At 39.9% G+C, this 21,376-nt stretch overlaps 1 protein-coding gene across 1 annotated transcript; it reads right to left on the bottom strand.

Moving 5' to 3' along the window:
• Positions 1–1,175: 1,175 nt before the first annotated feature.
• LOC124058872 (solute carrier family 25 member 36-A-like) lies at positions 1,176–13,174 on the bottom strand. The gene is made up of 7 exons (XM_046388469.1): positions 12,702–13,174; positions 10,658–10,822; positions 7,275–7,352; positions 5,511–5,611; positions 3,475–3,541; positions 2,552–2,841; positions 1,176–2,464 (listed from the first exon to the last, which is right to left on the bottom strand). Exons 1-7 carry the CDS (start codon positions 12,740–12,742, stop codon positions 2,271–2,273), a joined length of 936 nt encoding a protein of 311 aa, XP_046244425.1. The 5' UTR covers positions 12,743–13,174; the 3' UTR covers positions 1,176–2,270.
• Positions 13,175–21,376: the final 8,202 nt, after the last annotated feature.

Here is a 21,376-nt window from a genome sequence, read left to right as displayed (position 1 = left end):
GAGACTAATCTAATGCATCCATCATGCATGCTGTAAAACCCAAAAGTGTTCACATTGAGGATAACAGTTCAAGAGGAGAAAAGCATCTGAGGCTGTTTGGGGGCCACACACTGAAGCCATTTCTGTAATTTCGAGTACAATGGCACTGAGAAAACAAGCATAGTTGAGCTGCATATTATGCCCTTCCCTTCCATCCACAGGAACTGGGCATGTTTACTGCTATCTACCAGCAGTCCGACCTAAAAGCACTGAAGTGTTTGAATAAATTATCAGAGTGAGTTCAAACACCGGAGGACAATGGCAGCAGCTTACGCTGTTAGTAAGATAACAATTTAGCATTGTGGCCCACGCAATACCCTTTAAGTTTGCAGTTTGTGGTGAAAATGCACAGATATCAAAAGGCTAGATTCTTGTGGTGTGTGACTACAGAGGGAAAGTTAACTCTATGGTTACTATTATAAATGAAGTGACAGCAAAACACTGCTTTTGTTTTTTTTACTTTGTGAAACATGACAGAAAAAAAATCCCAAATGTATCCAAAGCACACAGCAAGTACCTTTCCATAAAACACTGACAAACAAAAAAGCGATTTCATTTTTGAGACTGGTTGAAATACAATTAGTTTGTTTTCTTTTAACAACAACAAGGGAAAGGAATCAATAAAATAATTACAGTTTTGTTATTTTTGTGATACTAGTCTGTATTTAATTAATGTGCGCTTATAAAGAGCATATTCCTGGCCACTTCCTCTACACACTGGCTAAACTGTTCAAGTTTCCAGAGTAAACTCAAGAGGATTGTCCTCGCCTGTAAAACTAGCCTGGAATCTCCAACTGAAGAAAAAAAAATAAAGGAGATGAGGATTCTAGAGAAAGACTTTGAAAAGTGCTATAGGAACAATGCTGCTGTTTGAGAACAGGTAACAGCTAATAATTAATCCTCTCTCCTCTTAAGAAAATCTACTACATGTTTGCAGTTAGTTATTACTGGGCAGACAAATGCAACACAATCACGTTATGAAGGTACTATCAAAATTAAAATGTGTTACTATTTGTTAATGATATTTATTTTCAATTCACAACATGAATCAGTGTCTTGCCTTTGCCATTAGTGAAGTTACTCCTCCTATTTATTTACATTCCAGTAGTTAGAATGATGGATTATATTCTGGTTTATTTTGGGGATTTTTTTTTTTTTTTTTCCCAAGTTTCATCGAACGTTAGTGATTACTCTTCTTCCACACATGGTTAACACAAACATGTCCAGGTTCAGATGTCAATGTCACAATGTAGACTTCACTTATACCACCACATATGCTAGCAGATATCGATCACGCAGATATTTAGTGTAAAGAGCTGTAAATGCATGGAAATTCCTGCATTGTGAGGACCAGTTTTAGGGATACTGAAAACCTTTAGGTGAGTGAGTCTAGCTCCACGATATGTGAAAGTTTCACTAAGAGCACCCGACATCACGCAGTACCAGTGTACGACTCTACGTTTCTACGCTCTTTGTTAAGACAGGTCAACCAGAGCTCCGCCTCCTCCTACAGCCATTGTGCATCTTAGCCTACATCACATTTTCATGCAAGGCACGTCTCCATACCTCCACCGTTCCCCTCCCTTTATGCTGTCTCGAGCAATGCTTTTGCCTCACTAACTTGAGAGCCCTTGTCAAACACCGTCATGACCGACTGCCATTCAGTGCCATATTCTGGTCTTCCAGCGGCTCTGTGAGGGATGCAGAAAATTCTGCATGATGTTAACATTTTTAAAAACAGATGGGCAGTATGACAGCAAAGCCTACTGCTAGCCTTATATCCAATAGGTAGTAAGGACGAGAATTACTGTACTACTTTTTCATTATTAGTACTGCTAGAGGCAGAATGCAGTATACTCTAACTCAGATTCTTTCTTCAACACTCTGTATCTGAGCTTCCAGAGTATAAAACAGAAGGGAGAAAAAGGATGGAATTAAAATGAACATAGGACAGCCAGTTCTTTGTCCCGCTAAGCCCAGAACCCCAAACCAATGTGAGGAACGTCCCCCTTATGCCAGACCCTTTGGTTACAAAACGAAACTGCCAACTTATTTTTAACAACCATATGAGTCACTGAGACAAAGGTTATCATGCTGTCTCTGTCCGCTTCGGGCAAGCAGGTTGCTGGCTGGTGTGCAGTTGCTCTCATTCTGTTTTCACCATTTCTAAACAGGGGCAGGGTTACAAGTACAGTCTAAGTGGGGGAGAGGTGGTAGGGAGGGGAGGAGCTTTAACCATTCAGGATGTAGACTACCAGCTCATAGGTGCACATCATGATCGCGGTGTTGGGAATCTGTCGTACCAGGTGGGTGGTGAGGCCACGGTACAGGGCGCGATAACCCTCCTCTTTGGGCACTGTTCTTAGAGTCTGGAAGAAGGACTTATACTTGGTGCCCTCCTCACGTAGCCTGGTACGGATCACTTCTGCAAAGTAAAGAAGAAAGCAAAATATTAAGGACGTAAAACAATAAAAGAGCTGTTATCTACTGACTGCTAATCACAAACTCTTACCATGAGGATAAGCGATAGATGTGGCACACGTCTTGGAGGTGGCAGCAGCAAGCATCATCCCCACAAAGTCTGAGGCGTCTTTGGACGTCTCCTCTTCCTCATCCATGTTCTGTGGTGCCTTGGCCTCCAAGAGGCGGCGTTTGATGCTTTCATAGATCACAAAGTGGATCACAGTCTCTGAGATACCGGCGTAAGATGCAGACATACCCCGGTAGAAGCCACGCAGGCCATCTGTCTGATATACCCGCCGGACACACTGAAATGCACTCATCCTTCGCTCACCTCGATTCCTGAGAAAAGAAAAAACATTGCAAAATGTAACTGAAGTTACAATTTAATGATAATGCTTAAATATTTTCAATATAGATGAAAAAATAAACACATAATAACAATAATGAAGACGAATGTAAATATAGACTGGATTCCGCTCCAGCGGAAACACAAGGACGACAAGATGTGCTCTTGCAGGAAAAGGGAAAAAACAAAGCTGCATACCAGGACTCTACAATCAATTCATTGACCAGGTACCTGAGTTTTGCACAGTCTTCATGTAAATAACTGCTATCAGCTCCCTATCTTCTGTATTTGATAATGTTGTCAACCTAAAGTCAACTTTAAACCCCTTTCATATGCCAATTATTGGCAAGCAACCTGATAGTTGCAGAAGACAGAACACAATCTTGCGCACAAGTAGGATAGAGGCAGATAAAAGCAGCAAGTGCCAAATGTTTTTGTGCAGGTGGTTTTTAAATAGAGGGCAACAAATAAAGCCAAGGAGTGTCCCTTTAAATGCACTCTGAAAATTCTGTTGTGGTCAAGAGCATGTGCATCATTGAAAAATGTTTATAACAGCACACCAGCTGTTGGTCACTCTACTGAGAAGTGAAATTTGTTACACACGCTGTTGACACTGTCATAATCACCTGGCATCCAGCTGCAGACGGGTCTTTATGAGCCATATTGGATTGGTTGCTGTGATGGCGGTAAAACCTGTGGAGGGAAAAAAAACCCTACAAGATTACATTTTGTTCAAAATATAAAGATTCAATTGTCAAGCTCTCAGTGGTAAAATAAACTGTTCACAAGCTAATGCTCTGAGTAAGATGTAAATGTTCTTTAAGCTGCGTTCATGTCGGTAAAGTTAAATCAATGCCTGAATGTTCTTTTGAAAAAAATGAAATGCTAAGTCACAAAGGCAGCTTAGAGACAGAAAGTTAGCCTCACTATAGACTATGCTATGTGTGCGCTAACAGGGGAGCAACTGAATGCCATAAAAATGAATGTTGTGCAAACAACTGTAAAAACCTGCTTCTTATGCAATGACCTAGATGGTAATGGAGTAGAGGACAGAGAGGCACAGAGAGAAAGAGTAGAACCAGATACAAAAAGAAGCACAGATCTGTGGTGAGTACTCACGCAGACCCAAGTAACTCCTCACAGATGCAGCTAGAGACCCCTGGTGGTGCGGGGGTCTCATGCCCTTGCGAGAGGAGAGCTATGGTAGAGTTTAAGCCTAAAACAGACACAGGCTTGTGTGTAGCAGAGTGACCGGCATGCAACCATTTTACTTCCCATTCCCCAGCTAAACCACAGAATTCTCACCCACAATATCCCAACCTTATGTGAAATGATCATCCCCTACCAAGACAGAAGATGGGACAGAATACAGCTGAGCTTTTCTTAGTTAAAAAAAATAAAATCCTTTAACATAAAAAACAATAATTAACCCACTAAAAGTGACACACAAGTAACACCATGTTTTGAAGTTTGGTTTGTATGAAAAAAACCTAATTGAGTAAGTGATAGAAAGCAAGTACATCCATTGTTAGCTGTGGCAAAAGCCAGCCCTAACCTCTGCAGTGGGTATTAAGTATCATTGCACAGATGATCAAGCGCTGCACTGTCAACACCTTTTCATCTGTCGGTTCATCTCAGTCAGGTCTCAAACTGGAGAATATGTGGATTGCCACTAGAGATATACACTGACAAATGCTGACCTTGACTGACTTATTCAAAGGTCTGAGTCATGGTGTGCTAAAAGTGGCACCAGCAAAAACTTGTTAGATTCACCCATACACACAGACACCAGACACACACAAAAAATACAGAAACGCAGGAGCTGTCCGACTGACCCACATTCTACTGATTCAGCATTCCAAGATGGATCAGAGCGACATGACTGCAGATAATCTACCCCTAACATACAAAAGGTCACAGAACAATGAGGCGGTCCTTAAATCTCTCATTTTAACACATCATGTTTTCAAGGACTAGTGTGTAGGATATAACAGCATATGGCTGTGTGGTTGCAGATTGCACAACTGAACACCTCTCGTCACACAGCTGCCATGAAAAATGCGAAAGGTCCTCTCTAGAGCCAGAGTTTGCTTTGTCCTTTCTGTGCTACTGTAGAAACACAGTGATGCAACATGGCAGACTCCATCATGGAAGGCCTGTGTAAATACAAATGCTCACTGAGGTAACCAAAACACAACAATTCTTAGTTTCAGGTGTTTATTCGCAAATGAAAATATAATTATGGATATTGTATTCTATTTCTGCTCTCGACTCACCCCTTAATCCTGGACCTTTAGGCTGTCACAGGATTGCCGAGTCGCAGTATATTTGGGCAAACGGTGAGGGGAAACAGGATAAGCTCGTTTGTGAATATACTGGATCCTTATGAAGGAGGTGGGGTTGGGTACTTAAGTGTGTCAAATTGTGAACTGTTTCAAACGACAAATCCTCTCAGTCTAAGACAACACAGACTGGTTCTACCACTGCTTGTTCTCTACAGAGAGATGAATACAACAGCAAAATCTTAGAGCAGCCATACTGTTTTACATGTAACTGTTCACCTCAGCTTACCAGCCCTGAGCGAGACAAGGTCTTTGCACTAAGCATTTTTGACCAGCATAATGCAAATGTTCACTGCCTTGTACCTCACATATATAGTTACCTGCTATTCCAGCTGACACCATGTGTACCTGTGTGGAGTCAGGTTCCAACACACCATTCAGTTTCTCTTTGGCAGTAGAGTAAGCACCAAAGTAGATTGCTCTGATGAAAGGAAGTGACAAAAAAAGGTGAAAAAAGGTTATACCAGTACAAGACAAAACAAGTTATATGTGTCATGTTTTTGGGTTTTAGTGTAAAGATAATTAGTCCCAGCTGGCTATGTGCCTCTGGTAGTGAAGTAGCTTATTAATTAAAGTACATTAACAAGTAAAACTGTCCCCATGTCAGGTTCAGCTTAATGAGCTTTAAAAATTCATTAAGTGTAAAACAGAGCAGAATCAACAACCTCAGCATATCAGCCTAGTTGGACAAAGACTATTCAGTACAAAAAGCATGTTTTCACTTGTTTTTGACTAATTAAAGGAAGTCACAATGATCATGCTCATACACTTGTCTAAACACAAGTTTTTCCTTCCAGAAGCACAATGTGCAGTTTGGTTTCTTTGTACAATCATTTGCCAAACATGCTTAGTCAGACTAACGATGCTTGAAGCTCATCAGTCACCTTAAACGACAGTGTTTGTGTGTGCATTCATCTTTAAACCTGCGTCACAGTTCAGGAGGCCTCATTGCCTTCACCACCACTGCATTCAGGATTCATTCATGTAAGATGACAACAAAGCACTGCTGCTGTTACTGCCCACTTTGCTCCTATCATTACGGGTAAATTAATCATCATGACTGTTATATGTCCTTACCTAACTGAAATCAGTAATAGCATTTCCAAGACATTAAAAACAAATGTTTTCAAAATGCTACTGCTGTTGCCATGTTTCAGTAGCAACCACCACCACTGAGAAAGTCAAGTAGACGAATGACACCTAAATGACCAGGTGTCCCATTTGTCGCCAAGTAACCTTGTGGTAATTACATAATCCCACTGTTCCTCACAACCATGTCTTTTTGAAAAACAGCCCATGTGTCCACGACTTACCTGAAAGTATTACTGAGCCAATATCTGAGCACGTCAAATGTTACTGTATCAGCTATCGTTGACTAAGAACAGTCAGTATTAAAGCAATGTTTGAAACTGACAAGATGGGCCTAGGCCTTTGTTTAGCATAATGTTATGTTGCTAACATAGGGCATATAAGCGTAAATACTGGTGTAACTGCTAACACTAGCCAGGACCCCTGAAGTGGCTCACCCACATGGAAAACAGCCATTGTTAATATTATTGATTACAATGTGCTTTTCTGGCTGCAACATGTTCAGATTTTTGCTGTGGAAAATGTCTATTCACAGAAGCCAACAATTGGTTTGATTGGCAACTCAGCAGTGTTGGCGAAGTGGAGTGGGGCATCACATGCAAAACTACTGTCAGTGCATACCCTATCTATTTTTTTGCTAAAAGTTAAATGTCAACATGCTGATATTCAAAAGCTAACATGCACGTTGGCATGAGGCATGTTAGCATTCAGTGGGAGGCACAATTGTAATTTGAGCGCAGCTGAGGCTTACTAAAGGTACTGCTGACTAAAGGCTGATGACAGCCAAGACTGACAATGTAAATCTGAGTCTTCATGTAAAAATTTCACCTAAAAACCTAATAACAAGGCTACTAGGGAACATACAGGGATAAACGATCAACAAACTGACAAGCTCTTCTCTTAAAGATGGCACTAAAAGCTTTACAGTATCTGAAGTCATACTCACAGGAGGTAAACATTGCTAAGAATATAATGATGGTAATTAGGAAGCTTACCTGGAAGGTGCCACACCCACTAAGTTTGGCCCCAAGCCCCTGAAGAGAGAACGAGGCCCTTCTTTCTCCAATATTAATCTAATATACAAAAAAAGGAAAAAATAAAAAAATAAAAATGTGCATTATTACATTATGACCACACGCATGCTTTAGGGTATTAGTCCTTACTGGCAGACACAGCAAGGCATTTCTTTTCTATCAATGTTGTCTGATTTCCGGTAGTCTAATGTACAGTTGAAAACACACATATTAGGGTTTCCACGAGAACTTTGGCTGGTACCAGGTGCCAAAACTTGGAAAACATATTGGAGATTATTTTTCTGCAGCAGCACAGGTATCAGGGATGCATTTCTTCCTGACTTGAAAGGGGCACCATATTTGCCCACAAGTGTTGTAATCTGCCGTTCAAAGCCAAAAAGATAAAAGAATACTGACCAGCACAGAAAAACAACAACAACACATGTGTAAGATGCTGATAAGTGCAGCTGCAGTGACAGCTCTACTTCAATTCGTCAAAAAGAGAAACAGTAAGAGTTGTGAATGGAAGTACTTTGCAATCAAAGCAAATCATCAGGGTTTAATAATAAATTTGCAAAAACCAGTATGTAGCAAACAAACAGAAGCACCCTGAAGGCAGACATCCAAATTTATTCAAGGAAGTCAAGATGGTTGGCTTCCAATTCATATTAACATTTCACTGTTATTGGCATCAGGCAATAAAAAATTTTGATTTTGTGCATGTATGCGCACTGATGACACAACACACATTCCAGCCAATCGTTTCACTCCTTTCCAACAATCAACAGGTGTTGGTAATATGTCAAAAAACAGGTTGCTTTGCTAACAAAGTGAACATGGTTGTAAAAAAAAGTTTCACACTTTCACACTAAGATAAATTGGCTTTTGTAAATGCTTCATGAGTAACAAAAGGCATTTAACATGTTTGTCAGACCTCTAAGACACATACAATGTGCCTTGGTGACTAGCAATCAGCACTACTATTATCAGTACTATTTATAGATACAGGTATTTTAGTGCTGCTATTTTTTCTCTTTAGGTAGAACTTTTTCTTTAGTACTTTTACCGTGTGGTAGTTTTGATACAGCTCACAAATCACTAAATTTGCCCCTGCTCTGACTGATCTGAGACTGAATTTCTGAATGAGAGTTCAGAAGATACTATGACCATTTTATATTAAATTTATGAATGGATCCATAACAATCAACTGGCTTAAGGTTACTTGATGCAATTTCCTTCAATACAGACGGCTCATAATTGAGGCAACAAGCATTGTGAGCATCAACTCTGATTTCCTTAACTTCTCCAGTACCAAGAGCACAACCATTAATGTCAGATTTTATCGATATTACGGTCTTAATAATTTAGTCACCGGGTCCATTTAATCCCAGATTTCGGTACACGTTATTAAGCAGTACATATGAATATTGTTTTTTTGGTGTTCCCTGATTTTTCCTATAGCAACACCATCAAGCCAAGGCTTCAACCTCAGTACAAGTAAAATTAACTATGCAGATGGACACATTCAGTCTCTCAATTGAATAGCGTTTAGATTTAGAAGACTGCATGGTCTTTGCAGTCCTTTCACTTTCAGGAGGAACTTCAGCTGAAATTAGAAGTCCTAAAACTAGTAAGGTTGTAACAGTACAATACAGGCTATTCTGGACACAAGACTGGTTTAATATTTCAACATTAAAACAATGTTTGATAAACCTTTTGATAGCTAGCCAGAAACAAACTCAATAAATATGACATAAGTTAAACACCCATAACAATAAAATTACCAAAAAGAAAAGGTCTTATTCTAAGGTAAAGAAAACACAACGATTACCATGTTAGTTATACATTAAAGAACAATGTAATCATGAATATTCTATTTTTGCTAATATTTCCCCCTCAATCCTACACATTGGATCTTTAACTGCATCTTGCTTCAGTTAACACACATGTGTCAAACCGGTCCACAGGAGGGCCGGTGTGGCTGCAGGTTTTTGTGCCAACCAACCAAGAGCACACCGTTTGACCAATCAACTGTCTGAAGACGTTGATCAGTTGATTAAATGAGTCAAGTCTGGTGTGCTGCTACTTGGTTGGAAAGAAAACCTGCAGCCACACTGGCCCTCCTGTGGACCGGTTTGACATGCCTGAGTTAACAGAAGTGGCACGGTGCCATTACAAACATTTTTTCCAGAGGCTCTGAGCAGCTAGGACATGACCTCTTTGGAAGAGACCATGGAGCAGATCTAATTTCCTTCAACATCCCAAATGCCAATCCCATAGTTTTCCCAAAGGATGAGGAGCTGGGTTCCAGGGAGTGGCTGGCCCTGCCAGGGGGCATCAGCCTCAAAACACAACAACAGCAAGAATATGGTTTCTGCTATGGAAGTAACTATGACTTATTAATTCTTACCGAGGTATATGTTTAGGGAATACAGTGAATACTGTACACACAATATAAAATCTGCATACTGCATGCCCACTGAAACTCAAGACTTTAGCAAGACTGCTAAATAAGGATGCGGTATAATTTAAAATCGTGAGTACCGCCTCTGCGTTCTCTTTCTACCCTCTAGTAATATATCACAATACCTGTTCAACAAGCATGAACTTGCAGAAAAGTGGTTTTCAGCTGCGATGTTCTCATTCACCACTGTGTCATGTATGTCATAGCCATAGCACACTCATTTATGGAAGCAAATTCATTCATTTATTGAGTTTTGTGAAATGATGTTCAAATACATTTCGCAAGCACAAAATATTAATGACACTTATTTGCTTGAATACTCATTAAGCTAAGAGCAACTTGTTCTGAAAAAGCTAAGCTTTAAATTGACTGCATGAAGCCTAAGTGTTAAGTGTAATTTTTCATGTAACATTGATCAAAATCCTGTAAACTTTCTGGCTGAGATAGCAACCCCACTCTCAAAACCAGACCCTTCTATCTCTACCACTGACACCTGCCAAGCGGTGATTTCACATCTGCAGTAAGAGTAAGGAAGAATGTCTGATAGTGACGGATTTCTATTTATACAGTCTTTCGAAATCTTGCTCCATGTTTTGTTGTGAGGAATACTATACATTTTATTTAGACTTATTTTATCTAGCTGTTGTAAACATTAATTTTGCTGCTCTATAAACAATATGTTGTTATATTAAATGGAATTAAATTCTAATCCTGTTCTTAATGTAATAACTTTAACTATAATAATAATTTAAAAAAATCAATTATTAATAACAAAAAAGAGATTCAATAAGAGTATCAATTAAGTGCCAGATAGATATGAAGTACTTGTAACAGTAGAAGCACAGATGAAATCTTGTGAAAATAATGTCCATACAGCAGTCTGACAGATAAAAGTACTCACTTAAGGAAGTGCAAAGGCCCAGGTGGAGCCACACGGGCCACACTGGCTCCGTTGACAGTACTGAGCTGAACCTCAGACACGTAGAGGGTGATGGTGGATGACTGCAGACGAGTCTTCACTACTTCCAGTGGACAAGTCAATATGGCTCCGACCGTGCCCCCACATCTGGCAGAAAGACAGACATGGAAAAAGTGGAGATGACATGTCAAAAATCACAGCCTCTGCTGAGACTGATACTGAATGTCCTTAATTAATGTCAGCAATAGTCAGGATGGTCACAGATGTAGCCGAGTTTTTTTTTTTTAATTTATTAATGAACTAGTCAATAATGTGGTTTCAGGAATTCTCACAATCCCTGGCACGTAGACAAGAAACAGCACAGACTGGAAACAGGGAGCCAGTCAGGAATGCTTTGTGTTTCTTGGGGAATAACAGCAAGCTTCTGTTCAGAGCCACATCACATTCCAAACTCACAGACTTATGTATTTTATAAGAATGACACAAATAGGAATTACATAAAAACTACAAATATGTTTTCAGCAAGACTGAGGGTGACTGAGGCCCACCATTCAGTTGACAGAATAATAATAATAAGTGTTTGTAGAGTTGTTTTGTTCATCTTTTTGCTGCCCCGTTTATCAAAATCACTGAACGTCTTCACATTTAAAAATTCACACAACTAGAAGCCAATATCTTACGACAAGCATGGACTGTCACCATGTAAAAAAATGTACTACATCCAGGTCATCAGTTTATGACCAGCTCAGGCATTTTACAACACAAAAACAATATTTACACGGACTATATAAATAAACAGAACCTGACCAGACTGTGTAGGGCAGAGCAGGGCCAAACTAGAGGATATCAAAAGCAACAGCGACAGCAGTTATCTTTAGTTATGGTTAATTTTCAATCAGCACCAAAGCAGAAATACAACGTCCTGTGAAGATATTTTTCGGCAAAGGCTGATTGGTGTGAGGCAGCTAATACATAACAGGAGAAAACACAACACCCCCGCCCCAAAAAAAAACATTGGCATAAGAACAGCATTAACGGATGAAGAGTTACATCGGATCTCACTTCAATCAAATGTGACTGTTTATGTTTAGCCTCATATAACTAGAAGCATACTTTGTTTTGCTAGAGAGCTTCATCTAAATGTATTCTTAGTTATCCATTAACAACTGTAAATGAAGTTCTCGTTTCAAGTCGAAGGAAATGATCATAGTAAACTTCAGCTCATTACGTGGATCGTGTGCTGCAGGGAGGACATTAAGATTCTACCAAAATAAATGTTGCTCTTGGTCTGGCAAAACACTGGCATGCTATTTCACCTAAATTCTGAGGTTGCAAACACTGTTTAATGAAGATTGTGGATTCCCGACCGTTTCAGACTATAAATCTGAACTAAACTAATAAATTTAAATTATTCCCAGCCTTGACAGAGAAGTCTGACAGAAAAGGCTAGACTGTACTCCAGTGTGACGTTTAGATGTTGCATCAGTCACATCCGAGCATACCTGTTTGTCTGTGATATGTTAACACTGTTTAGTGAACGACTTTGCTGGCGGACTGACCGCGTATGTTTTGGTGCACTACTTAATGGCCGATACGCAGCTGATACCGAAAGTATATTCGCTTTTAACACCGGTAGCTTCTTGAAATGACGATTGTGTCCAGGTGTAGCTACGGGTAATTTTTTTTATTTCGCGTAAAATGTCAACTACTACGAAACCTCACAGTGAATACCGAACACACTTTCAGCCAGTCATTTCATTCATATGTTGAAATGTCATTGTAACTTGTGACATTGAGCGCTACTCCTACGGGTGCACATGCGTTTACAAGATTGGTTAGCTGTCATCTGGCATACTGATGCTAACCGCAGGTTAACTTTAAGCCACTAAGAAATCTCAATATCATGGCTGCACCATTACAAATATTCAATTATATGTAGTCATACTGGCTAGCAACGATTGTTAGCACCAAGATCGAAGCTAGCTAGCTCTGCTCTTGAGTGTATATGACATTAAAATATACTCACCCTCCAGCAAACAGATGAACTAAGGTATCTCTTTGACTCATTATGTATCATATTCGGGAACCGTCCAAGGGGCACCACGCGGGGACAATGGGAGCGGACATGAAAAATAAAAGTGGCAACACGACCACAACCTAGCAAGCAAATGATACTCACTACCTCTGTGTTGTGGTGGAGGTCAGTTGCGTGGAAAAAAACCAGGACATGTAACAGCTAACTTAGCTAGCTCACGTTAGCTGCCAAAGCTAACGGGTTTCCGGTGGTAAAGGTCGATGTCAGAGCGATAGGTTTGCGTCTCCTTTTAAATGTTTCATCACTGTGTGCGTGTCTTTAATATAGGAGAATAATTCTAGTCTTGCAGAAATAACAGCGACTCTAGACACAATTCGGCCTCATTCACGCTGACGTGCCTTGCTTCTCTGAAAGCGCTCTCAGTCAGTTGGCAATGTTTATCGTCGAATGGGAGCCGCATAACAGAGGCGGTGATTGGCTAATATATCCCGTAAACCCACCCTGTCACTACTCCTTCACGTGATATCGCTTTTATTTTGAAAGAGCTCATCACTCAGGATGCTGCGGGGCTAAAGTCTGAGGTTGGCTGTAACACTGAAGAGGGGAATATCACTTCACCTTGCAGCACATAGTTAGAGAAAATTAATCACACAGTGCGATTGATAAAGCTACAAATCGCATAGTTGTAATAGCTTTGCTAAACACTCAAAGAATACAGCAGGTGAGGTTGACTACATATTTCATAGCATACATGACCATACAATTATAATTATAGAAGATGAAGAAAGTGAAGGCTAAGTGAAGTGTGCATAGCCTGAATGCCAGATAAGTGCCTTCCACAAGAGACAGCTTTTAGTCTTCAAAAATATTATCACTCGAAAAGGGATTTGAACCCTGGACCGTAATGTCTGATTGCGCTGACTCCACTAGCCAGGCTCTAAAGGCAGCATTTGTGATTTAATTTACTTAATGTAAACATGTTTTATATGCTCTATATTGTATTTTGTAACCAATAAGTCTGTGGTAGCCAAATGAAGGGAATACCATTGCTTGCATTAAGCATGTTTTGGCCTAATGTTGCATTTTAATCTTCTATAAGTGGACTTATCACTATAGCCTACATTCTACATTACACTACAGTGTAGGTTAATAAAACCTGTAAGCATACTGCTTTAAGATAAACCCCAAGGTTCTTAAACCCACACTCTGTTTATTTTTTATAGCTAGTTCTTCACCGCACCTGTTATGGTAACAGGAGGGTTAATCATTGTGTCCTAAGTAAAGTCGTGCTACAATGACATGTTTGCAGTTGTACTGTCACTGTTTCTGTGAGTTTGTGGTCTAGTAATGTTCTGGTGCCAGGGAAGGAAAAGTGGTAATGGGGCCTCATTTATAAAAATGTTCCTAGATTTATACTTGAAGTTAAGCTTAACTTAATTTATGCTGGTGTTTCTTCCATTTGACTCTGCTTCCATTTTTCTGCTGAACAGAAAGAATATGCTTAAACAGGTTCTGTCTGAATGTCAGATCAACTTAAATTGACAGCACCTGCCTTGTTATTTCCTCTTATTTACAATGCCAACACAAATGAGGATTTAGTCAGAAATAACCACGGACCAAAAGAGAAAATCAAACTTTTCGGAAGACCAGATCGCTGTGATGGTAGAGCAGGCTGAAGCCAGACAACCTGTATTATTCACTTGGCTAGATATTGGGTTGACAGACAAAGTCAAACATGCAGGAAGTGTGACACTGCTGCAGTGAATGAGATGAGGCACACAGAAAGAACTGTGGCTTATAATAAAAGGAAATTGGCTGGAAGATAATTCCTCACACCTTTTAATTTCCAATTAATAATTCCTCTCATGCAAAGTTTAACACAGGCTTGTATGCATCCCAAACTGTAATACCCCAACACAACCAGCAGGAAAATCATTTACATCAGGTCCACACACTGCTTAGAGATAAGTTCATTTACACATCAAAGTAAGGATTTAGATATAACTACTTATGTGTGCTTTACATCTTAAGTCATGCTTAAGATCAAAACTGACTATAAGTATTTGATAAATGAGGAGTTTTTGAGTCAAACCAGGCCCATCAAAATGTTGTTTCAACAAAAGGCATCTGATATAGCAAAATAGCCAAAGTAAGCCAAATTCAAATATAATGGGCCCACTGGTATTTCTCCCAGACTATGTGTGGTACAAATATCTACGCACTAACTTCTACCATGGAATCATTTTACGTAACACCACTGGACTTGGAAGGAATCATAAAGTGTTTAAAAGAAAGGGCCAATTGTTGCAGCCTGTAAATAGGACCTAAGTTTATGACACACATATGACATATGACATACATGATATGATTAAGTTAGACACTGGGAAAGAATGATGCGATCCACAGACTGCTCTGATCTGACAGTTTTGCTATACGTGACCTAAATATTTCATACAGAGGTTCTTTGTGCATTTACTACAGGCAAATGAATGTGTGTGTGTGTGTGTGTAAGAGAAAAAAGAGGGAGGTGAACTGAGGCTTGAGGTTGGAGGGTACACAGAAAATAAAGTTTTCCAATTTGCGTAACAGAATAAAATCCATACGCCACTTAATTTCATGATTACGGATGCAATTTAACCCGAAAGATCATGTGCCACAGTTTCACATGTAATCACGTTACTGTCTGAGAGTATAAAAGGCAAAAAAGGCACGAGAGTGTGTGTGTGCTGGGGTCAACGACCCAGACTTGTTATTTGTTCTGGGACAATCTAATTCTGGTTCAAAACTGCAGTGGTACTACCACAGCATCTTTATGCATTGCACATAGCATAGTGTTGAGGTGTTCAGTGGGATAAGTTAAGATTTTTACTTGATGTTGTGCTAGAGGTAAAAGTCAGTCGACCATTAAATCCGTTAGGATTCCTGCTCAGAGTACCATGGATATGAGCCAGATTTTATTTTAATCTATCCAGTAGTTGCTGAGACATTTTACCAACAGCCCAAGGCCAACCATACAATACAGGGAAAATGTGTTTGTTTTATGTACATAATGGTAACATGAACTCTGTCTGTTTGTGAAGGAGCTGTATTTTCGGCCTGCTTGCTTGGTGTTTGTTTTGGCTGTTGAGGCAGAGGCCAATGTCTTGGTGTCTTCCGTGCAGGTCTGTCTGGAGATAGTGAAATAAAATGTTAGTCTAAACTTTGAGAGCAAACATTCTTTGTGGGGCTTTTGGTTGGCCTCTGAGCACAAACAGGGTAACAGCCAAAGAAGAAGAAGAAGAAGAAGAAGAAGAATCAACTTTATTGGCAGTATATATATTTTTACATACACACACTGAATTCGTCTTCTGCATTTGACCCACCCTTAGTTGAACACACACATGCAACACCCGGCAAATTACATGCAGTGAAACACACACAGGAGCAGTGGGCAGCATCAGGCGCCCGGGGAGCATATTGGGGGGTTAAGTGCCTTGCTCAAGGGCACATCAGCCGGCTAATGGAGGGGGGGAGTCATTTTTCGCATTAATCACTCCACCACACCCAAATTTTTCCTGCCCGTCCGGTGGGGGAATCGAACCGGTGACCCTCCGATCACAAGCCGCTTCTCCAACCTCTAGGCCACGGCTGCCCCCAAAGCATGTTTTGGACAATGTGGACATACTGTACTGACCAGGAGAAGCTTCCTCCTTTTATAAATGAAATCCTGTATACATAAACAATAAAACACACTCTATTTCAGTTCACTACACTCAGGTATTTTAGCAACACATTATGGCAGCCCGGGTCAGCAGGCTTTAGTAAACTGTTACAGTCTTGCAACAATATCTTTTCCCCTGCATGCCAAACCTCCAACCAATTTATTAAAAATACATGTCCATAGATTGATGGAAACATAATTTTTTCTTTGAATTTAAAGGTCTTTATTGATATACTAACTGGATTTGTATTTCTGTGAAAACTGATTCTTTTTTACTCCAAGTTTCTGGAATTAAAAAAAAAGTTAATGTTAATGTTAATGTTAATGTACACACATGTCATGAAGTGTTGATAACACAGCTGACAAGGTGTGAGCTGAACATAGTGGTTCCTGTCTCTTCTATATTTGGGGGAGATGGTGAATGTTTAGCTGCGAGGCGACCATATTAGGGTGCTCCCTTGTAAAAGAAATTGATTTAGGGAATCCCTCACTGTGAAGTAATCCCTGGCAACTGACAGTCACCATATTAGGAGACCTGTTTGTATACCTTGTATCCAGGAAACAGTAGTTAGGTTAGACGTGCGTAAATGTATATGCATAACTGTATCAACATGTATTTTTTTTTGTTAATTTACAATTATTCTGTCATCATCACTGAAAGGACTGAATGAATGAATTTGTGCAGACCTGTTGTGCAAAGTACTTTTCTGTACTCAAAAAACAGAGAGAAGGTGTGTATTTTATAACTGAAACTCAGTTGTAATTGCTGACACTAAGTGGCCTGTGTGCTTGGAAATGCTGAGGAAAGAATAAAGAAAACCAAACTTTGTTCTTACTCTTTTAAAAGCATCTAAAACATGTGTTACAGTAACACAGCGTCATGATCAACCACTCCTTGACCATCTGGGCTACTAAACTAGTATTTTGTTGCCAAAAAACAATTCTCCGCATTCGTGTTAACATGAACACTTGTGTTTTTGTTGTAACTAGAAAACATTTTCTTTTTGTACACAAGTGAAATCGATTAGGAAAACACCAGTTAAACTTTAACCATTTTCAGGGCACTGGGTTTGTGTGTGCAACGTGTGACAGAGCAGTCGGTCATTACAGAGATACTCATGCTTTGCTCACATGTGCCCTGGCACCCGTGATGTGCCCACCTGGGACCAATTTTCACTTGTTCTCTCCTCAGCTTCAACTTAAGCTTCTTCGGAGGTACAACAAACGCCCTCTGATTTAGTGAACAACATAAGCTCATAGCTGATATTTTGGAACTGAACTGTGACCTTAGTTTCAAGGGGGGGGGGGATTTGAGTTTTAGTGTAAGTTATATCAGGATGCTGTGAGAAGTAATATATGTTGTTGCAAAAGTCACAAAGTTGTCCAACATTTCATCCCTCTTAGTTCATGCAGCACATGCATGTATTTTATCAGTTGTCTTTGTCATTTTTGTCAGTTGTAATTGTTTGTTTTGATTTTGCTGGCTGCCTGTGTTGGAGCCAAAAATTTTAACCTGAGCACAGTGCAAAGGTCACGGCCAATGGATAACTAGCACATGCATTCTGCACCTGCGTGAAAGGAAATAACTCCAGCAGGTGGCAGCAGTCTGTATTCATCATTGAAAAAAATGAAACTGAGAGCCCTACAACTGCAGATACACTAGTCGTTGTTAGAGCAGTGTTTTAAAAGAGTGTTCTGGGTAAAATAATGGCTAAACAGTCACTGTGTGAGGCTGTAAGTATGCCTAGAAGAAGCATTTCTTATTTATCAATTTAATGCTGAAGTGAAAACATACAAGGACATTGCTCTGTCGCAGTTTCAAAAACAGGAATGAAGTAAAGAAGAATAACAGGAAATACTTAATGCTGAGAAATAAAACTCATGACTGTATGAAAAAGAATCAAGGAAGCCAGCAGGCCTGCACTCACTGCAGGGTGTGAGCATTGATTTAAATCAGTATCTCATGACGTTCACACGTCTGGCTGCCAAGCATAATTTGGATTCTCTTAAAATTATATCAACATAGCATGAACACTAGCCTGCATTTACAGCTGATTTTACAAAAGGCACACCTTGGGACATAACAAAGACATATTACGCACTCTTACAGTTGACTTTTTGAAGTTATTAAATGGAGTCTTCCACATGGCAACACAAATAAACTCACATGCATAGACATGCCATTTCCAATCACCAACATCATCCTCGTCATTCCTGTCCCATGACTTCTGTTGGTGCAGTGTAGAGTGGGAATGAAGGAGGTCAAGCTAAGTGGTAGCACGTTCAGCATCCTGGCTCATATGACTGCCGTACCTTCAGATATTATGGCAGCAGAGTGAAGAGTCTGTATACAATGATCCACTGAAGGCCTGGGAGCTTCCTCAGCCCAAGCTGAGTTGTTTTTGTTGTTTTTTTTTTGTTTGTTTGTTTTTTTTAAATGGAACCCTTCTCCAAAGAGCCATGGCAAATGCTACATTTGTGTCAGTCATGGCCAACATCATTTCTTCAAAGGAAGAATGATCCCATAAGAATATAGCATCCTATACAAGTGTAGGTAGTCATGCTGAGGTGCTAGTGAAGTCACTGCTGTGAGACATTTCAGCTCCTGCAAGAGCTTTTTCATATACAGATGCATGCTGTAGTTGATTTAATATATAAAAAAACAAAAGATAAAAATAACACTTTTGGCAGTTTTGCGCTAACTGTTTTCAGTGTTAGTGCTAAGCTAAACTAGTCAGTTGCTGACTGTTGCTTTATATTTAACATACAGATATGAAATTGATTTTGATCTCTTTACTAACTGGTCACAGTTGAGTGTTGAGCAGCTAAGCTGTATTTCCCTCAGGAGCAGGTAGAGACCAAAACAGAGCTAAGAGAGAGTGAATTTCATACTAACATTTATTGGGTGCATAGAAAGGTGATTCCAAGTGAATGATATTGAGTCCTTCTTATCACTGTAAAAAGTGCTAATTCCAAGACAGAACGTGCACCAATCAACCACAAAATTATAAAGACGAGGTGCCCCCTTTGTCCCCAAAACAGCCCTGACCCTTTGAGTCATGGACTGTACTACACCTCAGAAGGTATGCTGTGGTATCTGGCACCAAGTAGAAGAAGTCCTGTAAGTTGCAAGGTGGGACCTACATGGTTCGGACTCTTTTTTTTTCCTGCACATTCCACAAATGCTTGATGGGTTTGAGATCTGGTGATTTGGAGGCATGTGCCCATTGTAGATGCTTTTGGTGGTGGACACGGGTCAGCATGGACACCCTGACGGGTCTGCAGCCACACAGCCCCATACGCAACAAACTGTGTTCTAACACCTTTCTGTTCACTTGTTTTCCTTTGTTGGTCCTGAACACTGCAGACCAGGAACATCCAGTAACATCAAAGTCCCTCAAATCCTTACATTGCCCTTTTTTTTGCTGCTTCCAACACATCAACCTCAACGACAAAATATGAAATTGCTTTCCAATACAATCAACCCACTACATGGCTGACCAGTGTATAGTAGAGAATAGAAGCAGACAAATAAAAGTGGTGAGATGGATTTGTTTGCATGATTTATAAATCAGTATCTTAGCTGGCAGCTCAACATTCTACCCAATGATCCGCATCAATAACATTTAGCCAAGCTACTGTCCCAGTGAGAAGCTTTCTGTAGACCAAAGGCTTATTTCTGGTGAAGCAAGAGAACTGCCCAAGTGCTGAATTAAGTTCCTTTTGGGGTAACCTTTCAAATATTTGCTAGAATATGAAGAAATCGGATTTTGAGCGATGAAATCTTGTCAGAATTTAACAGTCTTTTACAAGAATGGGAGTAACACAAGAACTGCCCAGCACTGCCCTGGATTGGCTCATACACACACACACACACAGGAGAAAGGAAGGGAAGAGAAAGAGAAGAAAAACAGACAGAGAACACAGTAACAATACCAAATCCTAACAAAGATTGTGATTTATGAAAAGAAAAACAACCACATGTGGTATTGACTGCTTGATATATTTCACATCCAGACCACAGCTGAAAATTTTTGAAATGAAGAATGGGTTTTGGCATCTGTTTGGTTGGATTCGCCTAGGTGAGCCACTGTGTTGTTCTGTTGGTAACCAAATGCCAATATAAACTTGTTTTTCTCTCAGTCTTTGAGTCACATCTCAGTGTCTTGCTCTGACTGAGGCTGAATGTCGATAAATCGCATGCCTCTTTGCAGAATTCACTGACCACATGAGCAGAGGGTGGTGTGCTATGGGCACAATGACACTGATTAGCGGAAGCCAGGCAGCAGTGCTACAGGACTGTCAACAGCAGTCAGGAGAGGACCAGGCTGTTCACTTTGTAACGCTCATCTCTATTTCAGTCATAACTTTAGAGCTCCAATTCAAAAGACTGCAAGGGGTCTTTCCAAATAAACTAAACTTCAAATGTCCTCAACAACCTCAGTGTTGTTTTTTTATTATTATTTACATGATTGCCAACCATCCTGAAACACAATTTCAATCTCCCTGTAAGTTTTGAAAATATCTGACTTTAGCCCCCCGGAGTGGTAGTGTCAAAAAAGACACTACCTGACTATGACCAGCTGAAAACAACACACACAGTCTGCACCAGCTTTTCATAGGACTGTTGTAGTTTTGTGCTAACAATAATCATTATACAGTAAAATGATTTCAAGGTATCAAAATGACAGAAACTCTGACCACTCTTGCATCATATAAAAATATTAAAAAACACACACAAGCTTTTGCTCATGGCAGAGAATTGTTTTGTATTGTAACAGAATAAGCAGAGAGACGCTTGGTGGTTAGAAGGTGTAGTGTTGACTACACAGAAAGAGTAGACTGCCACCTACAGAAACTCAGACTAAATCACCTCATAGTAGAAGAACTATAAAGACCTGTTATTTATGTAAAAGTAACTATATCACTCTGTAAAAACACTCCTTTACAAGTAGATGTCCTCTTT

The sequence above is a fragment of the Scatophagus argus genome, chromosome 5 (assembly GCF_020382885.2).
Source record: "Scatophagus argus isolate fScaArg1 chromosome 5, fScaArg1.pri, whole genome shotgun sequence".
Classification (NCBI taxonomy): domain Eukaryota; kingdom Metazoa; phylum Chordata; class Actinopteri; family Scatophagidae; genus Scatophagus; species Scatophagus argus.
The sequence above is the reverse complement of the archived record's forward strand: the minus strand, read 5'-3'. Positions and strand labels throughout refer to the sequence as shown.

Bases quoted from the DNA above. Each gene is read 5' to 3' on its own strand.
- LOC124058872 (XM_046388469.1), bottom strand. From the start codon at position 12,742: ATGAGTCAAAGAGATACCTTAGTTCATCTGTTTGCTGGAGG. The intron at 7,353-10,657 runs GTGAGTACTTTT...TTTGTATATTAG, and splicing joins GGGCCTTTGCACTTCCTTAA to ATTAATATTGGAGAAAGAAG. The intron at 2,842-3,474 runs GTGATTATGACA...TTCTTTTCTCAG, and splicing joins CGTCTGCAGCTGGATGCCAG to GAATCGAGGTGAGCGAAGGA.